This window comes from Indicator indicator, chromosome 25 (assembly GCF_027791375.1).
Source record: "Indicator indicator isolate 239-I01 chromosome 25, UM_Iind_1.1, whole genome shotgun sequence".
Lineage (NCBI taxonomy): Eukaryota > Metazoa > Chordata > Aves > Piciformes > Indicatoridae > Indicator > Indicator indicator.
In genome coordinates this window covers 3,362,483-3,374,731 of record NC_072034.1, presented here as the reverse complement: position 1 = coordinate 3,374,731, position 12,249 = coordinate 3,362,483, and the positions used below count along the sequence as shown (strand labels likewise).

Below are 12,249 nucleotides of genomic sequence, written 5' to 3'. Positions count from 1 at the left end.
TGCAAATCTGATTGACTGGCCAACCAACCAACCAAAAAAAAAAAAAAAAGCCCAACCATCCCTCTGTGCTCCAGGAGGGACACAAACCAGGGGCTGTAAAAGCACAGAGCACACAGAGCAGCCTTGAACTGCCAGATGCCCCCACAAGGTGCTTGACAGCACAGGAAGGATTCAAATTCTGCCTCACATCTGATTTGTAGCTAATGGAGCTGCAATGCAGGCATCCCCCAAGACACTTGTTGGGCACAGAGGGACACTTTGTTCTCTGTCAAGATGCTGAAGGATCAGGATGCTCTCCTGAGAAGTCCTTTCTGCTGGAACAGCCTGAGAAACAACCTAAGCAGAAGCCAGGCAGGCTGTTACCTTGCCATCTGTGTACTCCAGCCACTGCAAACCCAGGTTGGTGACCACCCTGGGTGTCCCATCATCCACAGAGAGGACGTCCACTCTGAAGCGCTGCGGGGCTGCTGTCACCACCTGACAAAGGTTCAGAGACAGAGCTTCACTCACCACACCACCAACTCCTGGGGTGAGTGACACACAAAGGCTGGAACACCAGGAAGAAGCAAATGGCATCACATAACTGAGACAACTGAGGGAGCTGGGGCTGTTTAGTTTGAGGAAGAGGAGGCTGAGGGGAGACCTCATTACTCTCTACAACTACCTGAAGGGAGGTTGTAGAGAGGTTGCTGCTCTTCTCACAGGTAATTAAGGACAGAACAAGAAGGGATGGCCTCAGACCACAACAGGGTAGGTTTAGACTGGACAGTAGGAAAAGTTCTTCAGCAGCAAGAGTGGTCAGCCATTGGAACAGGCTGCCCAGGGAGGTGGTGGAGTCACCAGCCCTGGAGGTGTTTAAAGGTCATTTAGATGTGGTGCTTGGGGCTACGGCTTAAGGGTGAACTCTGTAGTGTAGGGTTAATGGTTGGACTTGATAGTCCCAAGGGTCTTTGGAGAACATCCAGCCCTTATCTCTGGTGGAGTGACAGGAGCCTCTTCTCTCCCACAGGAGCCTCTTCTCGCCTCTTCTACTAGCTATAGGCCTTCCTCCCACCCCTCCTCCTCCCCTTACCTTTTTTCCCCCCTCCTCCACGATGAAGAAGGGGTTGGTGCCATCCGACACGGTGAAGGTGAAGCGGTCCTTGAGGGAGCTGCTGCCATGGTGGCTGTAGCTGAGGCGGCCCTGGTAGATGTCAGCCATGGTGAAGGTGGTGGTGGGCAGGGGCCGCTGCCCGCTGCTGCTGCTGCGCTCCAGCAGGCCGTGCCGCGGCAGCTGCACCACCGTGAACGTGATCCTCTCGGCCTGCCCCGGCAACACAGAGGGGCAGAGCTGATGCTGTGAGCCCAGCACCTTCCAGCCCAAAGTGCCTGCAGAGGGCCTCCATGGCCAGACAGCTCTCCTGGCGGCGGTTGTCACCAGGGGCTGGCACACAGCGCCGCACACTCAGCTCAGGCACTCTAAGCCCTGCCCTGTCTTCACTGCTCTCCTGAGGTTGGTATCTACCAAACAGTCAGGGGGAACTGAGCTAGACACAGAGAGCCATAGAGTGGTAGGGGCTGAAAGAGACCCATGGAGATCACCCAGTCCAACCCCCCTGCCAAAGCAGGGTCACCCAGGGCAGGCCACACAGGAACACATCCAGATGGGTCTTGAAAGTCTCCAGAGAAGGAGACTCTACAACCTCTCTTGGCAGCCTGCTCCAGGGCTCCAGGAGCCTCACACCAAAGAAGTTTCTCCTCATGCTGAGGTGGAACTTTCTGAGTTCCAGTTTGTGTCCATTGCCCCTTGTCCTGTCAGAGGACACCACTGAAAAGAGCCTGGCCCCTTCTCCTTGACACCCACCCTGCAGAGATTTATAAACACTGATCAGATCCCCTCTCAGTTTTCTCCTCTCCAGACTAACCAGCCCCGGGGCTCTCAGCCAGTCTAAGCCATGTGCCCCTTGTCACTTCTGTCAGGGTAGAAGCAGTGACAACCTTTGGAACAGGACTTTTGGCTCAGGGCAGTAAGAGGCATCTCCACAGGGAAACTGCAGAGCAGTGAGGCAGAGCCAACATGAGACCACTTCATCTCTGGCCAGCCCCAGGAGGAGGAAGAGGAAATGTGCTTTTTAACTGTGCAGGCTGAAAACTCAGAGTCAGGGTTGGGCATTAGCTCAGTTCACATCCACAGTGCTCAGAGAGAGGGTGGCACAGGGTGAGGATTAGCTCTGATCACAGCTTCCAGATGTTTTCCATGCAGCTTTGTTGCTTCTGTGTCTGAGAGACACCTCAGACAGAGCCATCCCTCAAGCTAGGCCTTGGCTTTGCTCAAACACTCATCTATTGAGACACAAACTGGGCCTCCCACAAGCTGCTCTTTGATGTTGTGATCAGACAGGGGCAGATGACACTGGCTGTGATCTCTCTGAACACAAGCCCATTTGGCTGGTAGCCCAAATGTGCAGCAGCAGAGGAGGGAGGAAAATGGAGGTGTCCTGCCTTACCTCTGTGTCAGCATCTGTTGCTTTCAGCTCGAACTCTGTGATGGTTTTTCTCACACCTTCCTGAACTGTCATCCCCAGGCTTTGCACTACAGGTAAGGAGTCATCCACGGGGTTGATGGTGATGTCAAATGTCTGCCTCACCTGCAACAGGAGGAAAAGCCTCTCAGGAACAATCAGTCTGCCAAGAGTGCAAGTCCATTGCAACAGGAGTGCTTAAAGGTGACCACAGTGATCCAGAGTTTGGATGACTGCATTCTGGCCTTGTGAGTAATTTGAGCTTCTAAGATCACAGAGTCATGGAATGGGCTGGGTTGGAAAGGACCTTAAAGACCATCTAGTTCCAACCCCCTTCCACCAGCCCAGGTTGCTCAAGGCCTCATCCAGCCTGGCCCTGAACACCTCCAGGGAGGGGCACCCAAAACCACCCTGGGCACCCTGTTCCAGTGTCTCTCAACCCTCACTGTAAATGTGAACTTGACCTCTTCCAGTCCTGCTCACCAAATTATTCTCCCTCTTTCTGTTTTATTCATGGACAGATTCACAGATTGCATCAGGTTGGAAGGGACTCTCAAAGGTCATCTTGTCCAACTCCCCTGCAGCTCCAACTAGAGCAGGCTGCCTCCCTCCTTCCACCTCACCCCTCTCCCTCTATCTGCAGCTATGATTTTTCTCTTTTAGACAGTAGGAAGGAGACATTTCCCAAGGGTCTGCCTGTGCTTCTGGGTACATCATCAGTGCACTGGATCAAAGCTGAGCTCCAGGAGCAACTGGTAAGCAGATGAAAACCAGACACTGAAATCTTGGTAAACTAGTCTCAGGAGGCTCCATCACAGGTGGCTCCTCCTTAGCCTCACAGGGCTTGCTCCTTCCCTGGGGCACAGAAGATCTCTCACAGCAGTGGAAGTGGCTTGTTTCATTTTCTTTGCTGCATGTAACTGTGTCCCAGAACCAAAAAGTCCATGGGGCTTACCTCATTGGTGCCATCAGACACAGAGAAGGTGAAGGCATCTGTGTGCTTTTCAATGTCACTGGTGTGGACGTAGCGGATGCTGCGAGAGGCCAGGTCTGCCTGGCTGAAGGAACTAATCCTCTTCCCTAGAGAAAAGAACAAGAGGGGAAAAGGTGCCACAGAAAGGTGAGGCAGGGAGCTGGACAGCCCAGGCTTGGGGACGGAGTAGCAGGAAAGCTGCCTGGCAGAAAAGGATCTGGAGGTGCTGGTGGCCAGCTGGCCAGTGTGTGTCCTGGTGGCCAGGAAGGCTGACAGTATCCTGGCCTGAATCAGGAATGGTGTGACCAGCAGGACCAGGACAGGGATTGTCCCCCTGGACTCAGCACTGAGGAGGCCACACCTTGCATTCTGGGCTCAGTTTTGGGCCACTCACTCCAAGAAGGACATTGAGGGGCTGGAGAAGGTCCAGAGAAGGGCAACAGAGCTGGGGAAGAGTCTGGAGAAGAGGGCTGGTGAGGAGCAGCTGAGGGAGCTGGGCTTGGTTAGCCTGGAGAAGAGGAGGCTGAGGGGAGACCTCATTGCTCTCTACAGCTACCTGAAAGGAGGTTGGAGTGAGGTGGGGGTTGGTATCTTAAGTAACAAGTGATAGGACAACATAAGGGAATGGCCTCAAGCTGCACCAGGGGAGATTTAGGCAGGAGGTGAGGAAAAATTTCTTTGCTGCAAGAGTGTTCAGGGATTGGAACAGGCTGCCCAGGGAGGTGGTGGAGTCCCCATCCCTGAAAAGGTTCAAGAAATGTGTGGACATGGCACTTGGGGACATGGTTTAGTGGGCAGGGTGGTGTTGGGTTGAAGGTTGAACTTGATCTTAGAGGTCTCTTCCAACCTTAATGGCTCTGTGATATCCAGCTGTAAGCAGAGTCTTGGCTTGTTCTGCTCCAGCTCAGGCTGTACCATGAACCTCAGCTGAGGCAGGGCCTTAACTGGCATGGAGCCTCCTAAAAACTCTGCTCAACAACTTTGATGCAGAAAGACTGACACTTGAAGTTGGACTCAAGGGGTTGGACTTGATGATCTCTGTGGGTCCCTTCCAAGCCCTGACATCCTGTGATCCTGTGAATGATGGCATCTCACACAGCCAGGACACCCTGCTGGGGATAAGCCTTTCAGAGCAGAGGGTGAAGAGAGGAAGAGTGGATACAACACTTTGATTTTTACTGCTGGGCTGGACTGATCTAACCAGGGCATCACTGAGTGTGAGCAGAAGGTGTCCTGGCCTCACACCACCTTTCAAAAACCCTTGCAGAATCTCTGCTCTCTTTTCCCCTCCTGGTACCCTTGCATTTAGAAGAGACAAAGCCCCATTTTCAACACTGCCTCACAGGGACATCTTTACAGGTCATTAGGTGTGACACCTGACAAGCACTTTAAAAAGCACTTGAGCTTGACAGTTTCACTGCTCTTAACAACAAAAGCCTTGACAAAAAAAGTTTCTCCCTAGTTTCTCTCCTTAAATGGCTACTGACAGCTATTGGCCATGCTACAAAAGATCTGATAGAAAGAAATGAGCCCAAACTGGCTGATTAGCCAAGGTTTTCTCAGGTTTCCTCAGCTTTGTGATCTCTTTTGAACACTCCACTGCTCTTTTCCTTAGGCTTAAGGTCATTTAAATACAGCATTGTGGCAGTTTAGGCTGGGTGCCCCCTGCCACTGCCGCATGAGATACACCTCTGGTGTCCTGGGTGCCCACCCACAGGGGTGGACACAGGAAACGACGTATTTCTACCCATAAGTCCTGCACCCTATAAGGCCATCTGCAGAGTCATTCTCTTCCTCTTTCTTCCCTCTGCTCCCATGGGAGATGTCCTCTCTTATCGGGTAATGCCGGGGGAGTATCCTCAAGGCCTCTTAGGCCTGTCTAGGCCTAATGCCAGGAGGAGAATGGAGGGGGGGCAGTCTCAGACCTGGCCAGCCTGAGACTTGCCTAGCAGTAGGAGGGGGGGAAGGAAGAGCCCTGAGGGGTTGGGTAGACCCTCAGGTGGGAAGAAGGGAAGGACTGGGAAGCTTTTGGGAATTCTGTGAGGGGTTCTGTATGCTTTGGGATACTCTTTGTCACTATGCTTTGTAGCTTGTAGTTCTCTGTAGCTTCACCAATTCGTTTTTCCATTTTAACTTTTTCCACCACTCTCCAATCCGTTTGCATGTGTCATTCTTTTGTCCCTTTCGGGGCAAGAGATGTTCTGGCTGGCCTCAAACCAGCACAGATTTTTGGTAGCAGAGGATGGTTTCGATCCATCGACCTCTGGGTTATGGGCCCAGCACGCTTCCGCTGCGCCATTCTCCTCCTGGCATCATCACATTTTAAATAACAGGAGGACTGAAATCCTTAAACCAGCTCTTTCAGGTCTCCAAAGCACAAGAATCACTCTTTAGTTTGTAATTTAGACCAAAACCCCAAAAAAGATACTACAAGTTTGTCATTTTCTCTCAGCAGGGGGGTTTGCAACAGTGACAAGCTAGGCTGAGCTGTGAAGTCCACCAGACAAGGCTTCCATGAAGCATAAACCCACCCAGAGGCTTAATAAAGCCTTCCCTGTGATTATCAGGCTGCCCTGCCTCCACTCTCCCCATTCTCTGGGCTAATCACAGGCTCACAGGATTTAGGGGTTGGAAGGGACCTGGAGATCATTGAGTCCAATTCCCCTGCCAGAGCAGGGCCAGAGAATCCAGCACAGGTCACACAGGAACACATCCAGACAGGGCTGGAAAGTCTCCAGAGAAGGAGACTCCACAACCCCTCTGGGCAGCCTGCTCCAGTGCTCTGTGAGCCTCACAGTGCAGAAGTTCCTCCTCATGTTGAGGTGGAACCTCCTGTGCTGGAGTTTATATCCATTGCCTCTTGTCCTGCCACAGAGTGCAAGTGAGCAGAGCCTGTCCCTTCCCTCTTTACCCCCAGCCCTCAGATATTTATAAACTGAGGGCTTTAGTGACCTTTTGGTTTCTAACAGGAAGTACAACTTTGTGCTGCTGCCTCCAAGCATATTCTTCCCTGCAGTCCATCCCTAAGGCTCAGAAGCTACCCAGGGCTCTGCTGCTAGGAGTACCCCAAAACCTCCTCATGCAGAGGAGGGCAAAGAAGCTTGGGAAGGGCCTGGAGAATAAATCTTATGAGGAGCAACTGAAGGAGCTGGGGATGGTGAGTTTGGAAAAGAGGCTGAGGGGAGACCTCATGGCTCTCTACAACTACCTGAAAGGAGAGAGGCTGGTGCTGGTCTCTTCTCACAGGTAATTAGTGATAGAACAAGAGGCAATGGCCTCAAACTATGACTGGGTAGATTTAGACTGGACATTAGGAAAAAATCTTTCCTAGCAAGAGTGGTCAGGGATTGGAATGTGCTGCCCAGGGAGATGGTCACCAACCCTGGATGTGTTTAAAGGTCATTTGGATGTGGTGCTTGGGGATATGGTTTAGGGGTGAACTTTTGTAGAGTAGGGTTAATGGTTGGACTTGGTGGTCCTGAGGGTCTTTTCTAACCTGAATGTTTCAGTGATTCTGTGAAAACACTCTGCTGCTAACCTGGGGAGGCCACATGCTCCAGGTGCCCCAGCTGGGGCTGCTTGGTGAGCCTGTAGTGGAGCTGGAGGGGCTCACTGTCCTCATCAGTGGCAGAGAGCTGGAGGGTGGTGATGGTCTTCACTGAGTTCTCATCCAAGACCAGCCCTCTGTTGGCGATGATGGAAGGGGGAAATCTGTTCTCTGAAAGGGTTAGCAGACAAAGCTGGGTTAGGAGACGCTCATCCTGCTTCCCTTCCTGCTATTAGATACTTGTGCCCAAGCCAAAGACAACCTGCACACAAACACCTCCCAGACTGCCCCTTCCAAACCTTTCTTAACATCTCAAAGGCAACCTAGGTGGTATGGTCCAAACTTCAGAGGTCTTTTGAGTTAACAGCCAAGAAAAACTGCATCTGACAAGTGGGATGGGGTCTATGTGAAGGCCTGAGCTCTGCAGCAAAGCAAACATCACTTCAGCACCATCTCTTACCTAGCACATTGATACCAAAAACCTGCTCTGTCAGTTTGCTGCCCTCTGCATCCATCACATCAAAGGTGAAGGCAAAATTTCCACCAGGATCCCCTTTCCTGTGGCTGTACAGAACATGGCCTGGAGAGGACAGGAGAGAAGAGGTGGTTTAGGACAGGCTGCATCATTGAGTTCTTACTTTGGAACCAGGCTGGACTCCATGACCTTCAAGGCCTTTCCCAACCTAAACAATTCTATGAGTCTGTTCTAGAAGCTGAGGGATTTGGGGCTTGACAGAGTTCCTGGATTTGGAGTCTATTGCTTTTGATTCTTTTTCTCCTGCTGAGAGAACTTTTTTAACTTTTACTTATTGATCCATGTTTCTGCTCTAACATACCAAACCTCATCCTCTTTCCTTCTCCCTTCCCTGATACAAATCATCTTCCTGCTCTCATAAAGGTCATAGAATCACAGAATATTTCTAGCTGGAAGAGACCCACAAGGATCACAGAATGGTAGGGATTGGAAGGAACCTCTGGAGATCATTGAGTCCAATTCCCCTGCCAAAGCAGGGTCACCCAGGGCAGGTCACACAGGAACACATCCAGATGGGTCTTGAAAGTGTCCAGAGAAGGAGACTCCACAACCTCTCTGGGCAGCCTGTTCTAGGCCTCCAGCACCCTCACACCAAAGAAGCTTCTCCTCCTGTTGAAGTAGAACCTCCTGGGTTGCCCCTTGTCCTATCACAGGACACCATTGAGAAGAGCCTGGCTCCTTTTTCTTGCCTCCCATCCTGCAGAGATTTATGAACATTAAGAAGCTTTCCTCTCAGTCCAGCTCCCTGCTCCTCACAGGACTACCTCAAGTGGCCACAAGTAACCTTCTGTGACTCCTTAAACCCAAAGACTCACCTTTGTTTATATCAGCCTGGGTAAAACTTTTGACAGGTCCCTTGACAGAGATCTGGACTGGAGGATCAGTTTTGGTCAACTGCAGGTGGCCCATGCTGGGATCCCTCCTCATGACAAATCTAATGGTTGTGTCATCTGAATAAATGGCTGCTGCTTTCAAGTGCTGGTCTGTGAGGTGTGCTGCAGAGCCTGGAGCAGAGAGAGAAAGCCCACAAAGAGCTTCAGCCAACCCAGCTAAGTGACTGGTTTAGCCTGGACCACCTAGCAAAGCCTTTCTCTCCCTCTCCCCGTACCAGCTGGGAGCTGCAGGCCTCTGTTGACAGCTAAGGTGGGTGGCTGCTTCTTTGGCAGCTGGGTGAAGAGCTCCAGCCTCCCTGTCTGGGTGTGGAGCCCATCCGAGACGGAGAAGCCAAGCTCATCGGTGGGGGCTGCCGCGCCGCCGCGGGTGTAGACAATCAGCTCCTCCACAAGCTCCTGGTAGGTGAAGGAGGAGCCCAGGGCCAGCACACGGCCATGCTCTGGGGGCTCTGCGGCACTCTGCCTCCTGCGGAGCTCACCTGGTGGTGAACACAAGATGGAAGAGCACAGAATCATACAACTGGCAGGGCTGGAAGGGAGCTCAAGGCTAGCCAGTCCCAACCCCTCTGTCATGGGCAGGGACACCTCACACTACAGCAGGTTGCTCACAGCCACATCCAGCCTGGCTGCAAAAACCTCCAGGGATGAGGCTTCCACCACCTCCCTGGGCAACCTGTGCCACCCTCATGGGGAAGAATTTCTGCCTAACATCCAATCTGGATCTACCCATTTCTAGTTTTGTTCCATTCCCCCCAGTCCTAAAACATCCCTCCCCAGCTTCCACACGCACAAGGGCATCCCCTGGTACCCCCTCCCATCTTGTCAGGACTTACCATGCTCAGGACTTCTGGTAACCACGATGACAAGCTCACTGTTCTGGGTGTCCAAGTCCTGCAGGTTGAGGGAGGTGTTGGTGATGACCACAGCTGAGCCCTCAGGCACTCTGACAGGCTCCAGCACCATCTTTGGGGGCTCATCGTTCTGCCTCTGCACAGGTCCCAAAGCACACAGTCAGAAAGGGGAAATGGCTGAGGGAGAAGACACCACTGAGTGAAACACAAGCTCCCAGATCGTGGAATCATGGAATCAGCTGGGTTGGAAGGGATCTCTGCAGGACATCTTGTCCAACTCCCCTGCAGTCAGCAGAGACATTCTCAATGAGATCAGGCTGCTCAGGGCCACATCCAGTCTGACCTTGGATGTCTGCAGGGATGGGGCCTCAACCACCTCCCTGGGCAACCTGTTCCAGTATTTTCCCACCTTCATTGTGCAGAACTTCCTCCTGATGTCCAACCTAAATCTGCCCTGCTCCAGTTTCACACCATTGCCCCTCATCCTGTCACCACAAGGCCTTCTAAGCAGTCCCTCCCCAGTCTTCCTGCAGGTCCCCTTCAGATATTGAAATGTAGCTGTAAGTCCCCAGAGTCCTCTGATCTCCAGGCTGAACAACCCCAACTCCCTCAGCCTGTCCTTGTAGGAGAGGGGATCCAGCTCTCTGCTAATTTTTGCTATCTTTCTCTGGACCCTCTCCAGCATGTCCCTGTCCTTCTTGTGTTGAGGACCCCAGAGCTGGATACAGCTCCAGGTGAGGTCTCACCAGAGCAGAGCAGAGGGACAGAATCCCCTCTCTTGACCTGCTGGCTCCACATGGAGCTAAGGTGTTGGGATCTAGGGATGGTGCCTGTGGATGTAGGTGGGTACATGTTGGGAGAAATGGAATAAAACTTTTTCATTTGGTGCCTCCCAGCCTCATCACTGCTTTTCAATGTTCCCAACCTGGGATCTGATTCACTTCTCTCCAGCAGTGTCAGGAGTGCCTTCACCCAGCCTCTCCCTTCCCTGAGGCTGTGATGCAGAGCTGCTCTCTGCTGTCACAGGTGGACACCTGCCTGTGCTAGGGGATGGAAGCAGAGAGGAGGAAGGAAGCTCCTCTGAATCCCCTTCCCAGGCATCACAAAGCAGTGAGCAAAGCCTGCACTGTAGAAGCCATGTGTCTGTGTGACAGGAGAGGGCTCCAGCAGCCAGAGAGCAGAAGGTACCTGGATGGTGATGTTGATGCTCTGCACCTCCGAGCGGCTGAAGCCGTCGCTCACGTAGCAGCTGAACACATCGCTCCTTGGCTCGATGCTTTCGTGCACGCTCTGGAAGTAGTAAATGCTGCCCTCCAGGAGGTCTTGAAGGGCAAAGGATGTGTCTGTGGGCACAGCAGACTCATTCTGTGGGCCAAAAGTCTCACCTGCAAACCAGAACAGCAGCAGTGAAAGGATGTTTCATTCACAAAAGCCAAGAGCTTAGAAGAATGGGAGGTGGTGAAGGGTGCAGGAGGATGCTCCATCCTGCACCGAGGCTTTCACACATCCTGTGACCTGTGTGGAAAGCATTAGAGCACACTGGGGAAGCTGCAGGGCAAGCAGGCCCTCAGCTCAGGATTACTTAAGCTTTCTTCAGAGATGAGACAATGTGTCTCCTGGCCTCAACACAACCTCTGCCTCAAGCTTCACCTTGCAAAACCAAGTGTCCCAGCCAAGCAAATCACCCAAACATTGTTCGAGGAGGGGCTCACCATTGCCAAAATGACACAAACTGCGAGCATAGAATCCTGAAATCACAGAATCATTCCAGTTGGAAAAGCCCTGTAAGATCACTGAGTCCAGCCATCAACCCATCACCACCATGGTGATCAAACCATGTCCCCATGTACCATGGCCACAGGTTTCTTGGAAGCCCTCCAAGGATGGGGACTCCAGCCCCTCCCTAGGCAGCCTGTTCCGATGGCTGGAGTTCATTCACAGGACACAGTTAGGGAGGATGATGTGTAATGGTCAGCAATCTGTGCTCTCCAGAAGGAGGGAAGTCTCCTGGATGAACATTTTTGGACACTATGGTTTAAATCTTATCTTTTCTTGATAACACAATGAGATAAGAGAGTTACCAGCCATGCTCTGCCACAGCTGGAGGAACTTAGCCAAGTGTGTTGTGTGTAACAGCCATAATAAAGCCTGAAGAAATTACAACAGCGTGCTTGAAAAGGCTCCTACTGCTCTGGTCTCACAGCACAGACCAGCCTCCAACAGATGAGAACCAGGAGGAAACACTCCCCAGAGACAGCTTATCTCATCATGGTGCCCTTACAAGCTCTTGGTGGTCAACCAGCACTGCACTGAGGAACTGCAGTGAGACAGAGTGTGCTCCAGCAGGGCAATTCCCATGTTCCTTTCATCAGCCAGCAGGAAGAGACACAGCCAAGCACTTTACCTGTCTTAGTGTTTTCAAGGTAGCCATACATGGGTAGAGTGATAATTGTGACCCTCAGGTCCTCCTTGGCAGCAGTATCATAATCAGCAGCTAAGTGGTGATGAGCCAGCAGTGGGACCTTGCCCCCTTCATCCACCTGGAAAGCAAAAGCAACATGAGAAAACTGCCAGCAATGCTCACCACACACAGCCACACTCACACTGCTGCTCTGCTGCTAAGGAAGAGGCCTGTCCAGCCTCTGGACTTCTGTCTCATCCTCCTCTAGACCTGTCAAGCATGAAGCCAGCTGGGAGGTGATGTGGGATGGGAAGAACAAAGCCTGCCTGGTCCCCAAGAGCAGCCTGTGAGAAGAGAACTGGCAAGGTCATGACGACCTCTTGAAAAGTGAGATTTGCATTGGAGGTTGAGGGGAACCTTGTGAAGCTGTGGAGGGGGAATGTAAAGCTGGGAAGGAGGGAGATGACTTCAGAAGGCTCTGACAAGCAGCCTGACATGCTGTGTATCAGTCCAGGGCACCAGGTGTTGGCAGAATTGCCTTCTGCTCA

The 12,249-nt window shown here is 52.2% G+C and overlaps 1 protein-coding gene across 1 annotated transcript in view; it reads right to left on the bottom strand.

Annotated features, from left to right (window-relative positions):
- Positions 1-12,249, bottom strand: part of FRAS1 (Fraser extracellular matrix complex subunit 1) — a 148,934-nt gene that overhangs the window by 29,645 nt on the left and 107,040 nt on the right. Inside the window, exons 41-51 of the mRNA XM_054392216.1 lie at positions 11,705-11,840; positions 10,489-10,685; positions 9,283-9,436; positions 8,665-8,928; positions 8,372-8,560; positions 7,482-7,601; positions 7,013-7,192; positions 3,457-3,581; positions 2,487-2,627; positions 1,073-1,303; positions 364-477 (exon numbers count right to left, since the gene is read on the bottom strand). Of these exons, the coding sequence (XP_054248191.1) occupies positions 364-477; positions 1,073-1,303; positions 2,487-2,627; positions 3,457-3,581; positions 7,013-7,192; positions 7,482-7,601; positions 8,372-8,560; positions 8,665-8,928; positions 9,283-9,436; positions 10,489-10,685; positions 11,705-11,840 (1,851 nt within the window). The remainder of the gene's footprint in view (positions 1-363; positions 478-1,072; positions 1,304-2,486; positions 2,628-3,456; positions 3,582-7,012; positions 7,193-7,481; positions 7,602-8,371; positions 8,561-8,664; positions 8,929-9,282; positions 9,437-10,488; positions 10,686-11,704; positions 11,841-12,249) is intronic.